Source organism: Rousettus aegyptiacus, unplaced genomic scaffold (assembly GCF_014176215.1).
Source record: "Rousettus aegyptiacus isolate mRouAeg1 unplaced genomic scaffold, mRouAeg1.p scaffold_m13_p_11, whole genome shotgun sequence".
NCBI classification, from domain to species: Eukaryota; Metazoa; Chordata; class Mammalia; order Chiroptera; family Pteropodidae; genus Rousettus; species Rousettus aegyptiacus.
In genome coordinates, this window is record NW_023416286.1 from 44,751,156 (window position 1) to 44,770,132 (window position 18,977).

The 18,977-nt window shown below is 38.5% G+C and overlaps 1 protein-coding gene across 1 annotated transcript in view; it reads left to right on the forward strand.

The window, feature by feature from the left end:
* Positions 1-2,781: 2,781 nt before the first annotated feature.
* The window catches only part of GPAT4 (glycerol-3-phosphate acyltransferase 4), a 35,559-nt gene continuing 19,363 nt past the window's right edge, over positions 2,782-18,977 (forward strand). The window contains exons 1-2 of the mRNA XM_016127393.2: positions 2,782-2,927; positions 15,291-16,304. Of these exons, the coding sequence (XP_015982879.1) occupies positions 16,140-16,304 (165 nt within the window). The 5' untranslated portion in view covers positions 2,782-2,927; positions 15,291-16,139. The remainder of the gene's footprint in view (positions 2,928-15,290; positions 16,305-18,977) is intronic.

An 18,977-nucleotide genomic window follows, 5' to 3' on the forward strand; every position in this document is an offset into this window, starting at 1 on the left:
GCTAAGGGTATGAACTGACCTATGGATTCTATTATTCCTGTTAATTTTGCATTTTTCATTATCCACCTAAATTATCAGTTGAGCCCTCTCTTTTCATTGGTCTCCTGTAGGTTTGATTACCTAAAATCAGTCCCAGAATCAGATCATCCTGCTGTGAATTGGTAAAATTGAGCTGTGTTCTTTCAAACTGAGAACCACAGTGTGGATACAGACTGAAAAACATCTCCTCCATTTTGCTCTTAACTGCAAAGTCTCTTCTTAAGTCTAAATGTTCTTATAGTAATCTGATCCAACATGTGTATCATCCATATTCTGATGACTCTCAGTTTTATACCACCAGCCCAGATCTCTCCTCCTAACTCATATATCAAGGAATAGCATCTCAAAAGGCAGTTCTACGAAATATTAAAAATAGAATTACCATATGATCCAACAATCCCACTTTGAGGTACATATCCAAAAGAATTGAAAGCAGAATCTTGAATATTTGTACATTCACATTTATAGCAGCATTATTCACAATAACCAAAAGGTGGAAGCAACTCAAATGCCCATTGGTGGGTAAAAAAAAAAAAAAAAAAAATGTGGTATATGTATACAATGGAATATTTTCAGCCTTGAAAAGGAAGGAAATTCTGACACATGCTATGACGCGGATGAACCTGAAGGACATTAAGTAAAATAAGCTAGTTGCAGAAAGACAAATATGGTATGATTTTACTTATATAAGATATGAATATGAGGTCATAGTAGTCAAAGTCATAGAAACAAAAAGTAGAATCGTGGTTGTCTGGCATGGGGGAAGTAGGAATGGGGAATTTCTGCTAACTGGGTGTAGAGTTTTCACTTTTCGGGATGAAATAGTTTTAGAGATTGGTTGCACAACAATGTGAATATACTTAACACTACTGAACTGTACACCTAGAAATGGTTTAGATGGTAAATTTTATGTGTATTTTACCACAATAATTTTTTTTTTTTTTTTTTAGAACACACCTTTGCTTTGTTTAATTTAGTTTTTTTCTTCTTGGTGCTTGGAAATGAGCATTGGTGTTGCTGGTTGTGTAGTAAATAGTTGTGGATTCACTTCTTTATGAATGTCAAAGGCTTTGTGTATGTAAAGGGTGATGTATGGAAGGGAAAGAAGTTATACAGCATACTTGCGGTAATATTTTATTGGGGAAAGGAGTAGATTTAAAGGAATCTCTTTCCAGGTTCATGGCACTGTGTGCCACATACACAGCAAACACAATGATTGCAGAGGCACATTTTGGGAAATGAGTTCAAAGTTAGGATGAGATGGGGGTTGTTAAACCTTTTACTGAGACCTTAAACACTGTGATCCCCTTCTCTGAAGGGACCATCCTTCATTGGGTTTTAAAAATTATTCACATAGTTTTTGTAGTATAAGAGTGTTTTTATTCCAGAATGTGAAAATACCTTTAACAATAATCTAAAGACAGTCCAAGTTCACAGTGACAAGAATTTGGTGTACAATATAAGCCTGGTTATGCTATAGGCAGTAGGCCTTCTTTATAGATAAGCCTGCTTTGTGTTTAACTTATTTTCTCTCTCCTATTTATATTATTCATGCCTTTGAAAGAATATGACAGAGATCACCCAGATCATTGATCTTTGAAAATAAAACTTGGGAGTCTAAGGGAACTATATTAACCCAGTTCTCGTTGGCTTACTCTTCAGAGGGAAGTTTGCCTTCCTGTACTAAAGTTTAGAGAATATGCTAGCGAATGCATGCATACTGTGTGTGTGTGTGTTCCCCATAACTGAGCATACTATTTGGTTGGGCAAAGAATCAACATTATTTTTGTTGAGTTTCTAATACATGTGAAATAATTATTAATTTCAAAATTATTATATCCAAAGAACTGTAATCTATGCTAAAAAATTGTGAAAAAAATGTAAACATGAATACACAAGGACAAAAGAGCAGATGATGAACTACTACTAAGTTTCGACTGGTTATGGAGCAGGAAAAAAAAGACTAGATCTAAGAACCCAAAGAACATTTAAGATGGTGGTAGCCACTTTAAAAACCATCCCTATACAAAAATATATGATGTCCAATTTCTACATTTATGGAACTTAATCTAGATCAAGCTTAGACATACCCATACACTTATTGTTCAACTTTGTGTCTTTGAGACCCTGGCAGAAACTAGCCACACATTAAAGGCTTGAGGGTTGTTAAACTGATGGATAAATGGAATTCATGAACATGTGGTAAGTCCCAAATAGGTGTGATAAAATCTAGTGTGGAAGGAGTGGTCCAGTGTTTTGGAGTAGAGCCATCATTCTTACAGTCAGATTTCGAGATCTAAGAATGTAGACTTTACACTCAAAATTTATCAGATTATTTAACATGGAATGGCACACTCACAACAGTATGTAAATAAACGAGGGGGATAGGGCTTGGTACTGGTGACAAAAAAAATGCCCTTTAGGAACAGGAAGGAGAGGGGCTGATTTTGTTTTAAAGAGGTACCGATAAGCTTGAGATAGGCGTTTGAAGTTGGAAGAGATGGTGAGAAATTCACGTGGAAACTCCAGCAAGCACCAGAGAGAGTGTAGTGGAGAGATTGGTTCCAAATTGAGGAAGGTGTTGTAAAGCTGCAGCTTCGAGGGAACACCCCGCGCGCCCAGCCGCGGCAGCTGCCGCTACACCGCCTCCCCACTTCGCCTCGCCCCTCATGGCCCGCGCGCATCCCGGCGCGCACCCGGAGCGAGGGTGCGGGGCGTGAGATTACACGGCGGGCGGGGTGGGGATGGGACGCGAGGGGTCACGTCAAAGCGGCGTAGACAAAGGGCGGGCGCGCGCACGTCCTTACGCACGCCTCGGCTGGAGGCGGCGGGCCAGGACGCGAAGGACCAGCACCGGAGGGATTTGGAGCCCCGGAGTTTCGCTGTCGGTGAGTACGCCCGAGTCGACCCCTTCCTGAAGGTCACAGGCCTCAAGGGAGCCGGGAGCGGGGCGTGAGGTCGGGACCAGGCGCCTAGCGAAAGGCCTGCGGTCCGGGGACGCCCTCCCTACGCCGCGCCGGCGTCAGGATACACCATTGCTGCTTCCTGGGGTTGCCCGGCCGTTCCGCCCCCTCGGCCGCAGTGGAACAGTCCTCGCTCCTCCCGCCGCCGCAGTGCCGCGAGCCTGGTACCCCAGCACGGCGCCGGTCCCCGTCCCCGCTCCCCGTCCCCGCTCCCCGGCTCTGGCCGTCCGCGCTAGAGATGGACTCCTCGGTCTTCCCAAATCCTAGGGCCTCTGCAGCCCTTCCTTCCCTAGAGCCAAGGAATGCAGCTCGTGAGGGCTGAAGGGGTATTAGACATCACGAGGAAGCGCCTTCACCCGTAATTTCTTTCCCTATGTCTTTTAGTTTCCCTGGGATGCATTTTCTCCTCTCGTTCTCCAAAGGAGCCTCATTCTTTTCTTTCTCTAGGATTTCTTCGCTCCCGAAATTCCTTGCCTTTCCTATTGATTTCACGCTCTGCGAGGCATCCTCTTGCTAGAGAGTCTTGTTTATTTCCTCGCTGTCTGTTTCACATAGGGCTTTAACTCCTGGAATTGAAAAGTTAAGGAAAACATGCCGTAGGAAACAGCATAGCTCAGTGGAACTAGTCCATGCATGCAGTTCTAGATATCAGTGCCTGTCACTTCTCATTATCGCCCCACCCTGGCCCTATGGATCATCTTAATGATAACCTTGAGATCAGTTGAAGAATTTCCTTTCTGGTTCATTTTCCTTAATTTAGGCCGAACTTTGAGTAGCTCTGCTTAGTTTCGTGTCTTGTAGATTCTATCTCAACCCAAGGGAAATGGTGTGAAAAGCAATTATTCTTATGCCAAGGACTGTGTAGAAAAGAGCCCTGAAATAATGCCAGTTCTGTATTCTTTTCTCACTTTGACAGTGAAGTCTTTTTTTTTTTTTTCAACTTTGTGTTATAGAAAATTTCAGACATACAAAGTAGATAGAATAGTGAACCAACAGATATCCATCATCCCTCCTCAACAATTCACCTTATGGCTAAGCCTGACCCATTCACATCCCCATCCATTACCCCCTCCCCTATATCTCTGGGATAAATCCTTGATGTTAAAAGTAGCTTGAGATTCAAAATAAAAATCCTGCTATTGAATAAAATCCTCATGAACTTTTTTGGGGACACAGTATACTATTGTAAATCCTTCAACTAAGAAACACCTAATAGTGTTGGAGAAGGACTAGAAAAGGGTATCTAAAGTGATCAAGCTGCTGTAGAACAGTTAAAACATTCAGATTTCATTCAGATCTGAATGAGAACTTCCAGAACACCTTGTCTAACTTTTTCATTTTTAATGAGCTCTCAGGGTTCAGTGAGATTCAGTGACTTGTTCAGGTCTACAGGGAATAAGAGGCTGAACAGAGGCTAGGGAGAAATCATCCAACTTCAAGTTCAGTCTTTCTACTGTACCATCCTGCTTGCCTTTAGGTCAGGGCCCCCAACCCCTAGGCAGCGGACTGGTGCCGGTCTGTGGCCTGTTAGGAACTAGGCGGCACAGTAGGAGGTGAGTGAGTGGAGATGAAGGAGCATTTTATGTTGCTCAGTTGCTCAGGCAAGTGAGGGAAGCATCTTCTATATTTGCAGCTCCTCCCCAGCGCTAGCTTCACTGCCTCAGCTCCACCTCAGCTCCCCCTCAGATCAGCAGGCATTAGATTCTCATAGCACTGGTCCTTGGTGCCAAAAAGTTTGGGGACCGTTGTTTTAGGTCATCTTCAAGAAAAAAAAAAAGTGTGTGGATGGGCTGTTACTGAATGAAAACTCTTAAATGAAGGGTTTGGATGAACTTTTCCACCAAATTCTGGAATACAGCTAGAGGACATGCTTTAAATTATTTCTTAAACTACATTTGGGACAAATCTCTAATCATAGCTTTTAGGAAACTGGGGAAATTGTGACCCCAGAAGTAGAATACCAGACCGAGATTAAGAACAAGCTTTTAAAAGATTTAGATCACATTGACAGCTATTTAGTAGTTACTAAGGAAAACTGGAATGATTTGGAGTACACTGCTGAAGTTTTGCTCCTGATAGCAGGGAGAACAATTGCATTCTCCCATAAAACATTTTCTTGCCATTAACAGATAAGAATCCTGGGCTGGATGAATTGTGGGCTGGGCCTTTTTTTTTTTTTTTTTTTTTTAAACACAAAATTATGGAACGCATTTCCTAGCACACTTTATGCTATTAAATTTTCCTGTCTCAAAAAAGACCAGTAAACTCAGTACCTGTGCCTCAGTTTTCTTACCCTTAAAATGGGGATAGTCTGCCTTCAAGGAATGCTGTAATCAAGAGAACCTTTGTATATAGAGTTCTTTGACTTTACTTCTATAAGTTTACTTTATATCACATGACATAATTATTTATAAATTTACTTTCAGGATGTACTATTGTGAGTTTATGACCTAAATACAGTAGTTGTCAAGCACATCTAGTTTATAGAAGTACCACTGAAATAACAGCATGTGTACGTTTGGTTTTGGTAAATCACCCTTGAAGACGTGTGTTTTATATGGTACTTTTTGTGGGGTCAGAAAGAGTTCTATATTTAGTCTCTCAGGATTCTAGCCTAATTTATTAGTTTCTGCTAAAGAGTAAACCACTTTTTTCATCCATGTGCATGCACATCACAAAGGTTACCTTTTTAAACAGTCTCTTTTTGGAGATAGAAGCTAGAGATTACTTGGTCCTGGTTAAGCTGAACTATACTGTGGAATTATTCAAATAAAGAACCTCATGGCATATCATTTACTATGTCATTATGCTCATGGGGGGGACTTGACCAAATATTATGTATCACTAAGCTACATAATCTTATTATAGTGTGATGAATGCTTTTTAAGAGCACAGAATTTTAGAGTTAGAAAGGTTAAGTTCTTGGATTTTTTCCTCATTCATTCAGGGTGCTTTTTCTCCTTTAAAACACATGCATATAACATGCACATGCCACACAATCACAGGGGCTTAGTCTCTTTTGGGCTCTTTTTATTTTGTTTTGTATAATGGTTGTTAGTATTTTTGGATTGCACCACCTATTAAACCAGAAGCTCAAGATCTGTAATACTGGAATAATGTTTTGTGAAAAGTAGAAGGATAATCCATTTTTGTTGACTTTTTGAATTAAAAAACAAAAAACTGGTGAGGAAACTCAAATCCAGAGAAGCCAAATTAATAGACCAGATAGTAACAGAGCTATGGCTCAAACTTAAGACTAAAAAGCTTGACTTTTAAAGAGTAGCTAGTAACAAAATGCAATAAGAAAATGACCTAATAAAAAATAGGCAAAAGATTTGAACACTCCACCAAAGAAGATATACAGGTGGCAAATTAGCACATGAAAAGATGCTCAATATTATTGGTCATTAGGGAAATGTAAAATAAAACTATGAGATACCGCCTCACATTCATTAGTATGTCTAAAATTAAAATACTGATCATGTCAAGTGTTGGTGAAGTTGTAGAGCAAATGGAACTTTCATACACTGCTGGCAAGAATGCAAAATGGTACAACCATTTTAGAAAGCAGTTTGGCAATTTCATAAAAAAAGCTAAACATGTATCTACCTTAGACTCAGTCATTCCACTGCTAGATATTTACCCAAGAGAAACGAAAGCATTTGTCCATACAAAGCCTTGTTGATAGCTTTATTTGTAACAGTCTCAAACTGGAACAACCCAAATGTCCATCAGTAGCTGAATAGATAAAAATTGTGGTACATCCACACAATAGAATGTAGCTCCAGGATGAACTGTTGACATGTGCAGCAACTTGAATGATTCTCAGAAAAATTATGAGTGAAATAAACCAGACAAAAAGGATTTTTAAAGAAAAAGGCCAGGAAGTTGCTTTTAATTACATATACAGTACTCAAAATGTAAACGCACATATTTTGAAATTGAACTCTGAGAGCAGAGTTCAGGTTTGGTAATGAAACGTCTTGGGTTTTATAGCTGCAGCAACTCAACTTGTCCTTCCTTAAACTAATGGCCCCAGAAAAATATCCTATATCCTTTGTCCTTTTTTTTTTTTTTTTTTTTTTTTTATTACTTTCCCAGCTTGGAAAATTTATTTTGCTCTGGGGTGAACTTGATACCATGTTACTTATTACCTAGTGCTAACTCAAGTTAGGCCTTTTTAGGCAAGGGGAAAATACTTAAGGTCAAATGACCTTAGTTAAAACCAAAACCCCGAAACTAACATATTTCTGACTTCTTCCTAGTGGATTGAGTCATCCTTTAGCCTACCATATCTGGGCTTTGTTTTGGACCATTTATTTATCCAGGATTGATGTCGGCTATGTGTGTATATTTGGGTTTTCAGCACTTTAGCTTTACTTCAACCTAGTAGCTCTGAGTGCTGTGTTATCTCCTTGGAAACATTTGTACACTTTTCCTCCTAAACTACATCCTATTCAAGCAAATTTCTTATAATCCACTACTCTGAAACACTTGACGTTAAATTCATCCCAGCACACATTTCTATTGTGTTGTTTGTGCACGTTTGTTTGTTTACCATCGTATTAGGATTGGGGCATTTGGTGGGTCTGTGTCCTGACAGAGCACACTAGGAAAAATGGATGGCTTTCCTCTGAAATATAACTCACCCCAAAGCAAATAAGAGGTCCACCTGGGAAGCAGAAAGACTATTAGACAGGAGAGCAGATCTGAATTACAGTTCTGCCTCTGTTACTGGCCAATTTTGTAACCTCTCACAGTTATTTAACTCTTCCAAGCAAGGTTCAGTTACTTGAGCTGTGAAAAAAAAAAAAGGTTAGGCTAGAATTCTCAATGATTGACTACTAAAGTTGTAGTTTATCATTTTATCATTGCCTCAGCTTTGTAATGGTGACTAATTAATAGTAACTTCAGTTTATTGAGCACTTTGTGTCGAGCACTAAAGGGATCGCTTGATATACATTGTATTCAGTCTTCACAACAGTACCAGAGGATACATATTATTCCCATTCTGCAAATGCGGAAACAAACATGGAAAGTTTATTTATTTTCCAGAGGTCACACAGCTAGAAAGTAATGGAGGCTGGTTTTGAATGCAGTTTGTCTGATTCCTTATATCTTGAACCATCATGCTTTACTGCTTCTCTGACATTCTAAGTAAAGACATATAGCCAGATATCTTGGATTGGACATCTATTCTAACCTCCCTAAACAGTTATTCTTGTTTGAACAACTCAATCTTAGATTCTTTTTTTAAACAGCTTCATTGAGATAAAATTCACGTACTGCATATAATACACCCGTTTAAAGTGTACAACTCAGTGGTTTTTATTATATTCATAGATAATGTAACCATCACTACAGTCAATTTTAGAATGTTTTTACCAACTCAACAAGGAACCTCATACTTACCCTTTTGTTATTACTTACTTCCCTACCTCCCCTATTTTTCCCAGCCCTAAGTAACTACTAATTTACTTACTTTCCATCCCCATAGATTAAAATTTATATGGCGGAATCACGTGATATGTGGTCTTTTATAATTGGCTTCTTTCATTTAGCATGTTTTCAAGGTTCATCCATATTGTAGCATGATAAATACATTTTTATCGCCAAATAATATTCCATTTGTCAACATAAGAATGTCTAAACTTATTGAAAATGTTTATAAAAATTTGTTTGAGTCAAGCAGAGGATACACCTGGAAGCAAGATCTCAACAGACTGAGACTAATTCTTCGGAGAATAACAGTTTGCGATTTCTTTTATGCCTTCGAGGTTAAGGAGGGAACAGGAAGATTGAATAAAGGTGGGAGAAAGCAAGGCAGGGATCTGATAACAGGGTAGTTAAGATTGTGCTTTCTTGAAGGTGGTCACGCTTTAGAGGAGGGATCTGAAAGGGGGCATTTAAAAAGGCTGTTAACCTAGATGCATAAATATAATGGACAGGGCTAGATAAACCTTTTACTAAAGAAGTTATATGCCTGAGATGTGACCCTGTCCAGTTAGGAATTTGTGATCTGGTCACTCTGCAAGGTTATGTTGTATAGAAACACTTTTTTAATTCACATATTTACGGATAAAGCACATTTTCTTTATTCATTCATCAGTTGATGGGCATATGGGTCATTCCCACCTTTTGACTTTTCTGTATAATGCTGCTGTAAACATTTTGTACAATTTTTTGTGTGGACAGTTTTTATTTCTTTTGAATATATACTATACCTAGGAGGGGAACTCCTGGGTCATATGGAAACTATGTTTAACCATTTGAAGAACTACCAGACTGTCTCTCAAGGTGGTTGTACCATTTTACATTCCAACCAGCAGTGTGAGGCTTAGATTCTTAATATTAAGCTAAAATTCACACCCCTGTTACTGAAAACTATAAGACCAATTCTCTTGTCTCAAAGTGTCCATAGTAAATCTGCTTTCTCTAGATGACAGCCAGCTTGATCTCTGAGTGCTTTCTAATGTTGAGTGTCTTCTGCCAGTTTTCATGGTCCTTGACGCAGTTTTAGATCTTCTCACAAACTCTTATAAATGTACTTCATGTTGTCTGTAGTCTCTCCCTTCTTATTTAGTTAGAGAATTAGATGATATTTAATTACTCATTTATGGGTATTTGTAATCAAAGATAGATAGTGGGTTGTCTTCTCAGGTTCCAGTTGTCCTTTGCTGAGTTAACTGGTAAAAACCCTTATCCCAGTAGTTCACAACTCTGGCTACACATTAGAACCACCCATGCCTCTTAAAAACAAATGCACAGAGATTCTGATTTATTTTATCTGAGCTAAGGCCTTGGCGAACCAAATGGGTGCCCTGGGTGGAGAATCAGTGCAACTAGTGCACTGGCCATGGGAATGGGCCTGGCCGGGTCTTCTGAGGGCCCACACTGCTCACATCCCAGCCTTCTGGTGTGCATATCAATTTTATTAACTCAAAATTACTGTAACAGTCTTAGTCTTTGCTGGAGCACTCACACAGGGTGCCAGCTTTAAGCATCAAACATTTTTTCTGATTTCTGCAGAGCTCTTGTTTCCCCTCAGTGTGCTTTGCTGACGCTGCCTGTGGCTGTTTTGCCTCCCTGTCAAGCGGGACACATGCAGTTTCTGAATGGGATCAGCATGCTCTAGCCATTTTAGGGGACTATAAACACCTTTAGGCAGATAGTGGTTGAAAACAGATTTATCCTTAGTGCAATGTTATGACTTCTTGGGAAATACCCTCCTTCGTCCTAGTAAGAGGAAAATGTAACAATAATAGTTAATATTTTTTGAGCATTTACCTTGCTCTAGGCACTGGAAAAGTGCTTTACCATTTGTTACCTTGTAATCGTTTGACCATTACTTTTGGTAGGTATTGTTGAACATAAAGAGATTTACCGGTGTTTCTTTTGATCTTTGAACCATATGACTATTATTCAAAATAATGAATCGATTTTTAAAGTTACCAAAAAATAAACATGACCTGCCTTTCCCTTTCACTCCTAGAGGCAGCTACTTAACCAGTTACATGTATATCTTTCCAGATACATGTATCTTTAGGAGTGCATGATGAACTGTATACTTTTCCTTTTCCTCCCTCCTTTGCAGTTGGTTGGTTATTGTGGACATTGTTCTGCATCTAACTAGAAGATTGTTTCTTAAGAGTGCATATGTAGGTGTGTCTCTTTTTTAACAGATGAATGGTATTCCATTATATCCTCTGTTAATGGACATTGATATTTCTTTTGATACATAAACAGTGCTGCAGTCAGTAACCTTGCACATATGTCATTTTGCACATGCTTCAATACAGGTTATCTCCTCCTCAGCACTTTGTCATTCGGGGCTGTATAATTCTTCGTTGTAGCAGCTAGCCTGTGCATTATAGGATGTTTAGCACATACCTGACTTCTTTGTAATAGATGTCAGTAGCACTTCCAGTCCAATTTGTGACCAAAAAGGTCTGTGGACGTTACCAAATGTTCCTCTAGGGAATAAAAAAAAAATTGCCTCTGCTTGAGAACCACTTTTAATTTATCTTTAGAATGAATTTTTAGAAGTAGAATTACTGGATGTACGGTTATGTGCATTTAGAATTGTGATGGTTATTGCTCAGTTATTCTCCGGAGAGGTTGTACCATTGTACACTCTAGAAATAATGGAGGGTATTTTCTCATTTTCACCAGAGTGGTGGTGTATAAAAATTATATTTTTGCCATCTTACTGTAGTTTTAATGCACAGTTCTAGGCTTTAAAACTATTCTTTTTTATTGAGCACTTAGTCCTTGTGAGGCATGTAGTATTTTTTGGCTTTGAGTTTTTGTGACATACTTTGAAATGCCTTCCTCTCTATCTAGCCCTCTTAAAGTTTAGTAGGTAGAACTGTGGACAGTACTCTGAGCTTCTTCTGATCATAATGAAATGACAACACATATCATTTATTGAGATTTCATATATGATATACATTGTGCTTCAAAAATCTATTATCCCTGTGTAACCTAAGCATTTATTTGTAATAAAATGCTGTATCTTATCCTTTTGAGTTGGTATGTGGCATCTCTGGACATATTCGGGTAGTCATGGTCTCCTGAAGTAGGCTGTGTCACAGAGAACTAGCTGAAAAAAGTATTTAATTCTGCAGTTAAGAGTCATAATAGTTCCTGCCATGTGATTGGGTCAGAATTGGTTTAGATGTTCCAATTTAAATTTGTAAGTTCCCTCTGTTATTTTCTCTTCCAGGACTCTCTTATTTTCCTTAATTATTTCAAGTGTGAAATTATGAGTGTATGTATACGTCTTTGCTTAATACTTGTCTCCAGGCATATTTGTTCACTAGATATCAAACACCTAACATAATCCGTGGTATACAGTATGTGCCCAGTGATATTTTTGAATGAATGAACTAGTCTCAGAACTGAGGCACATTGGAAATTGGATTATTTGGGGACCTAAGAGCCCGGATCTGCCATTCAGAGGGTTGAAGAGTTTAGTTAGCTCAGCAATGGGTTCTGTCACATTCCTTGGAGGAAGTCATCTTCTCTCATAAAAGGGTCAGAACTAATTGGTTTTTATGTTTTTCTCTGGACAGTTTGGGCTTTCAGTCCAAATGACTCTTCATGAGTTTGGCTGAAAGTTATGGAAGAGAATGAGTAATATTCCTCGGAGTTAATGGCTTCCCCTGCTTCATGCTTAAGTAGTCATGTTTACGTTTACTTGAGGCAAAGTGATAGCCTCTCTTAAATGAGCAGGTATATAGAAATTGTGGTGTGATTGAGTTATGACTTAAGCAATTTCTCAATATTTCCAGAGATCAGAGTCTCTGTTAAGGGAGCCTTAAGATACAGTCAACTCTGGCTTTAATAACTACTCTGTTGATTTAGCAGGATGTTTGGAACGCTGTTTGACAACCACAGTTTGCTCGCTTTTTCTCCACTTCTTAGAATTTCTATGAGGATGATTGTTTAGTTTGGTCAGATAACTTGTTTGGCTAGTTTACTGTTCTCTGCCCTGGACTCTGGCACTCAGAAACCAGAATAATAGGGTGGGGCGGGACAACGAGAAGTTCACTGTCTCTGAGGGGAGAAAGAGAAGCTGGGTCCGTGTGGTAGCAAACCCTGTCTTTTATAAAGGGTCAGGTAGTAAACATTTTAAGGTTTGTGGGGCATTGGGTTCTGTCACCTATTACTCTTTGTTTATCACAGCTCTTCAAAGATGTAAAAACCATTCCTAGGTCATGAGCCTTATGAAAACAGGCCGTAGCCAGATTTGGCCCATAGATCATAATAGTTTGCCAACCCCTGAACTAGGAGAAGAAATTAGAGTATTGCTAAATATGTTTGCTTTAATATTTTGGGGACATTAACCTGTATTAACCTTGGGAATTCTCAGTTAATTGTAATCCAAGGAAACTCTGGTATGGGAAGTTAAAGTAACCCCACTGTCAGTCAGTCACCTTGAGACTAAAAGTAACTTAGGCTGTTGTGACAGCAGCTGTCCTGTGGGACAAAGGGATCTTGCTGCCTTTTCCCGTGGGAGTGCTGGCCAAAGGTGATGGGGATGGAAAAGTGGAATGGAGGTGTGGCCCTAAAAATTTATTAAATCTCAGAACTACATCGAATTTCCTGAACCTCTGTTGGGATATAGTTAGAAATTTGTCATGTGCAATCAGTTTTGCCAGTTTATAAAAATGAAAGAGCAGGTTTGTACCTTGAATTCTGGGAAAACACCACTTCTGATACATGAGTCCAGATTTTCCCTGTGGTTTATCTCTGGTCACAGTAAGTACTGTAGAGCAGAACTGTCATGAAGGAAGTGTTAGTTTATTTCAAGGTAGTCTGGAAGATAGGAGGGCGTAGTGGTGGTTAAAGAGCATGGGCTATGAGAAGGATGTATTTGTCAGATTCCTACTCTACCCACTTATTAGCTATGTGATCCTGGGTAACTTAGTTTATCCTCTAAGCCTCAGTTTCCTTACCTGTAAATAGCATTGAGGATAATAACTCCACCATAGGGTTGTTGTAGAATTAAGAGAGGATAGTATAGGTAAAATGCTTCTTATATGACTCAATGTCAGTCATGTTAGCATTCAATAAATGTTAGCAATGATCATGATAATGTGAAAGTGGAAAATATAGGAGATCAAATACAGAAACTAGTATTTGTGATTCAGTGCCACTGAACTATCATGTCTCAATCACTAGATGCATGGGAATGTAAAAGGAGCATTAATGGGTTAGGAGTTATAAGAACTAAGTCTGTGTCTACCTTGCTTGGTTTCCAAATTGGTCAGATGGAAATAAAACATGTTGACAGGTTGTGAGACCACTTGTGAAGGGCTTGAAGTTCTATAAAGCATTGGACAAAATTTAAGGTAAAGTCAGTAACCTGTTCATTTGTTCAATTTCTTAAACATCTGAGTGTATTGGAATAGAGTCAGAAGATGATTGATAAGATGCTCCCAAGTTCACGAGTTGCACTGGAATCTTGTGGTTAAGAATGAGTAATAAAAAACTGGGATGCTTTTGTAAGATATTTGAAATAGTAGAATTTAAAAAATGAGTGGCCATATTAAGTGAAAAAAGCCAATCTAAAAAGGTTACATACTGTATGATTCCAGATATGACATTCCAGAAAGGCAAAACTGTGGAGGCAGTAAAAAGATTATTGATTGCCAGGGTTTGGGGGCAGGGGGAGAAGAATAATTAGAGCGCAGAGGATTTATAGGGCAGTGAAAATATTTTGTGTTACAGTAATGATGGTTACATGTGATTATATATTTGTCCAAATCCATAAAATGTGCAGCACCAAGAATGAATTGTAGTGAACTGGGGAGTCAAGGAGTATATGGGGAATCTCTGTACCTCCCTCTTTATTTTGCTGTCAACTCAAAATTGCTTTTAAAAAAAAATAGTCTTAAAAAAACTTTTAAAAGAGTAGCCCATGTAGGGAGGTAGGCTGGAGGAGTTTAATCTCGCTATAGAAAATGTGACGTTTTGTAAAGTTAAAAATGTATGTTTCCTTTTCCCCTGCAATTCCCCTTCTAGGAATTTATCCTGCAATTCCCCTTCTAGGAATTCATCCTGAAAATGTATTCACTTGTTCATTTTGTATGCTAAATCATGTATGTATATGGTTATTCATTATATTATTTATAACAAAAAAGTGAGAACATTGGTGTCCAACTTCAGGAAACAAGTTAACTAAATAAATCAAGGTACATTCTTACAGTTGAAAACTATGCACACTATGTAAAAAGTGAGGGAGTATTTATTGCTGATTGAACCCTCTTCCATGATGTGTTAAGCTAAACAAACCCAAACCAAAAGGAAGGCAAAGGGCAGTGTTCCTAGTATGCCAGGTTTGAGTGGGGCGGGAATGGTTAGAAAAGATCAATTATGATTTACGTGTATAAACATGGAATAGTGGAAAGAATATGAATCTGGTAATATGGTCGCACCTGTGGACAAGAACTAGCTAGCTAGGGGATGTGTAGGAGGAAAATTTCCTTTTCACAGTATACTCGCTTGTCTTTTGAAATAGGTCTTATATTCTTTTATTTTCTGTTTAAAAATTGAGCTGCCACAGATCATATCATTGGAGTTGAAAACTATGAAAGATCTCTGTATTTTCCTCCCACATCTGTGTCTGCTACCTGTAGTTCTGCCTGGTCCCCTTGACCTTGGTGACTTATGAAGATGGCACTGACTCTAGGCTTACCCTAAAACGGTCCCCCACTCCCAAAGCATATTAATGTTTCTTCTCTTAATTTGTGTGACTAATGGTGTTTCTGTTTCCACTCCCAGCTTTGGCAGCATGTGAGCAACTTCTTGCCAAGAACCCAGGTCAACACTGAGAAGGGGCCTTAGAGAGAAGAATATCCAGAGGAAACCAATGCCAGGAGTGTCTGGAATTATACTCACTGCAGGCAGCATGAGACATTCTGTGGCAGCATCTGTGTCCTACTGGCAAAGACTGTAATTTTCCAGGTAGGAGGGTCCTGGAAGCATCACGCGCCAGGAGCCTCTCTAGAGGAAAAATGGGGCCAGATATGAACTCTCTACAATGAACACAATTTTCAGCTTATGAAGAAATTTTAAGTAAAGCAGTTATTTAAATTCCCACATATTCAAGTTCAGTAGCCTTCTGTGTGAAGTGCCAGCAGTCGCCCCACCCTCCACAGGAGTTACCAACATTTTTCTGGCACCAAGTCAAACTCTTCTTGGTATTTTTGGCAATGACAGATAATCAGAACAGATTTATCTGCTAAATGTTCTTGGGCGGGAGAGAAAGTAAAACTTCTGGAAGCAGGGTAAGGGTAGCGGAGCAGAGATCCCTGCCTCACTGCTCACTGTCACGGAAACCGCCTGGACTCCGATGCTCATACTGAAGATTGACCCTGCCTCATTTACCTCCAAAGTCTATCTATTCCAGGGAGATCCGACGTTTTTGGGTTGCCTTCTGTGGCCCATTTTATCATTTTACTCCCAGGCTTTCTGTCGAGGCGGTCAAATGATATGAACTTTGGAATGGAGTTTATTTTCTGTTGGGAACTTGCCTCCTTTATCAGAGGGGTGCTATCTGAGAGGACCATCTGACGTCCGTGCTTTGTTCTTGGGGAGAGGAGGGCATTGGCCTTGCCTGGATCCTCCACCATGTTCCTGCTGCTGCCTTTTGATAGCCTGATTGTCAACCTTCTGGGCATCTCCCTAACCGTCCTCTTCACCCTCCTCCTTGTTTTCATCATAGTCCCAGCTATTTTTGGAGTTTCCTTTGGTATCCGAAAGCTCTACATGAAAACTTTGTTAAAAATCTTTGCGGTGAGTTGTTCTGTTTACAGAATGGTTGCTTCAAAAAGGAGGAAAAGAGTTGTTCTTTGGTTGATTGTTATCTCTTTATTAGTATTTTGAGTACAAAGAATAACTAAATGTGTACTTGTGAAAGCCTTTAGCAATCTTTTTGAGCTAAGGTACTTGTGTGTCTGAGTATTCTCATCAAAGGAACCTATTATGTGACTCCATACCTTCCTTGTTTATTTCAAAGAGAGGGGATTAGAGTTGAAAAAAAGTCACTGCAAGACCTTCCTTATTCTTGCATAACAGATATTGAAATACAGAGCTGCTGCTGAAATATCCCCTCACTGAGAAATGTGGGAGGGTCTTTTATTTCTTTCAGACATTTAACTTAAGTTCTTGCATTTTAGACAAAAAGAATTAACAGAAAAGGGCATTTGATGAATTGTTTTATTTTTTTAAAGATAGAGAAGGATAATACATTTCTTAACATACATTGAAACGTAACTATTTTATACTACTGAACAGAACTGGTTGTAATGTAACGGCATGCGTGAGAAGTGATATTTCCTGGAAGTTGGTCTGTGCCCTAAAACTTAATATCTATTCAAAGATCGCGTAATTTATTAACAATATTTTTAGTTATCACCAAATCTTCAGGAATTCTTTTTCACAATTGAGACCATGTATAATTTGAGAAATGCATTCATTATTGTAAAAATAATACAGTATTATTTGATCATATAGTATCTAATGGTTTTCAGAATCATTTCATTCATTTTTCTTTGGTTTGTTATAATTTTGAAGTGGACAGAGAATCTACATTTTATCAATAAAGAAATAGAGACTCAAAGATGATAAACTATATGAAATGTTATAGTAGGAAATTTTTTACGTATATTGAATCTTGGGTGCTATCTTTTGATATTTAATATTCCTATAAGAATGATTTTTTCACATTAAAAAAATTAGGAAATTTACATAATCACTCCAAAAGGAAACCCCATACTCGTTATGCAGTTGCTCCCCGCCCCCATTTCCCCCTGTGCCAGCCCCTGGCAGCCAGGAGTCTATGTTCTATCTCTGGATTTACCTGTTCTGGATATTTCATATAAATGGAATCATATGAAAAGCACTGTTTTATGCCCAACTGGCTTCTTTCGTTTGGCATGATGTTTTGAGATTCATCCACATTGTCACATGTTTCAGTATCCATTAAAAAAATGGGTGAATAATATTTTATTTTGTTTCTATACCATAATTTGTTTATCCATTGCTTGGCTGTTTCTGCCTTCTGGCTGTTGTCAGTAGTGCTGCTGTGGTGTACACACACTTGAGTACCTGTTTTCAGTTACATGATTTCTAGTTCCTTGCTCAGGGATGGTCTGGAGACCAGCAGCACGAGTATCACCTAAGGGCTGGTTAAAAGTATGTGTATGTGGCCCTCTCCAGACCTACTGAATTATAATTTGCATTTCAGTAAGATCCAGATGACTCATATGCACACTAACTTTTGAGAATGGTAATCTAATCAATCTTTGGACTAGTTACTAGAGTATTTTAATGAATCAGGAAATGTAATTTTCTTCAATTTTAGTCCAAAAAAATCTTCAGTAGAGCCCAGGGTTTCTTTGGACCACATAACATTACTCCTGCTCTTTTGCCATTGTGAAAAGCGTACACCACTATAGAATCAGTAGAATAGCAGATAAACTTTTAAGAGACAACAGTAAGTGATGTCTAGCTTTTATTCAAGTTATAAGCTAGTAGTTAATTCATAGACATATGGAAATCCTTGCTTTTAAAATATAGAAATAGGAATTATCAGCTAGGTTTCTTCTGTAGTAGCTAAAATTTTTTAACTTGGTCACTTTGGGTGGGACAAAAGGCCTAGAATCCATGTATATCCTCTCTTCTGTTTTGAAAATATCCCCTAAAATTGATATGTTAAAGCTCATAGCTAAGTAAATCATCTTATTGTGACTGTCTTTCTAAATATTCGTAGCTAAGTAAATCTTATTGTGACTCTTTCTAAATATACATTCTTAACAATTTTTAAGGTAGATTATAATTAATAATGGAAAATTCATTAAATATATATTGTTGAACCAATCCATAAGACAGGTAATCTTAAGCCATCAGAACCTCTTTGCTAAGTACATCTTGAATATCATCATTTTGGGGCACAGTGATTTAAACGTGGTAATGGAAGTATTGTGTGTATGTGTGTGTATATATGTGTGTACCCATTTTTGACCTCAAAATTTAGAATCTCAGGAAATAGATTTGTACTTCTTATTTTCTAAAGGTGTGTGTCAAAGGGCCTGATGGCTCCTATCCTGTTGAGCATCATGGATAATTACAACTTGGCAATAAGCTAGAGTAAGGGCTGGGCTAGGAAGAACTGATATATACCAGTAAGGGCATAGGGTTCCTCTATAAGAGGATCCGGTCTTTTCTCACCCTCTAAAAAGAGTTACTGCTCTGAGTTGATCTTAATGAATGTGAGAACTGAATGTTAATTTTATCAGCAAGAATATTAGATACAAGTTGGATTTGGCCAAACTAGTTTTAGATCTTGGAAAGTATGCATCTGGGTATCCACGTATACAGCTAAAATACACCTCTGCTTGTTAGTGTTGTTTAATAGAGATCTTTATTTTGCCTTTTTTTTTTTTTTAGCCTCTTCATCTTATCCTA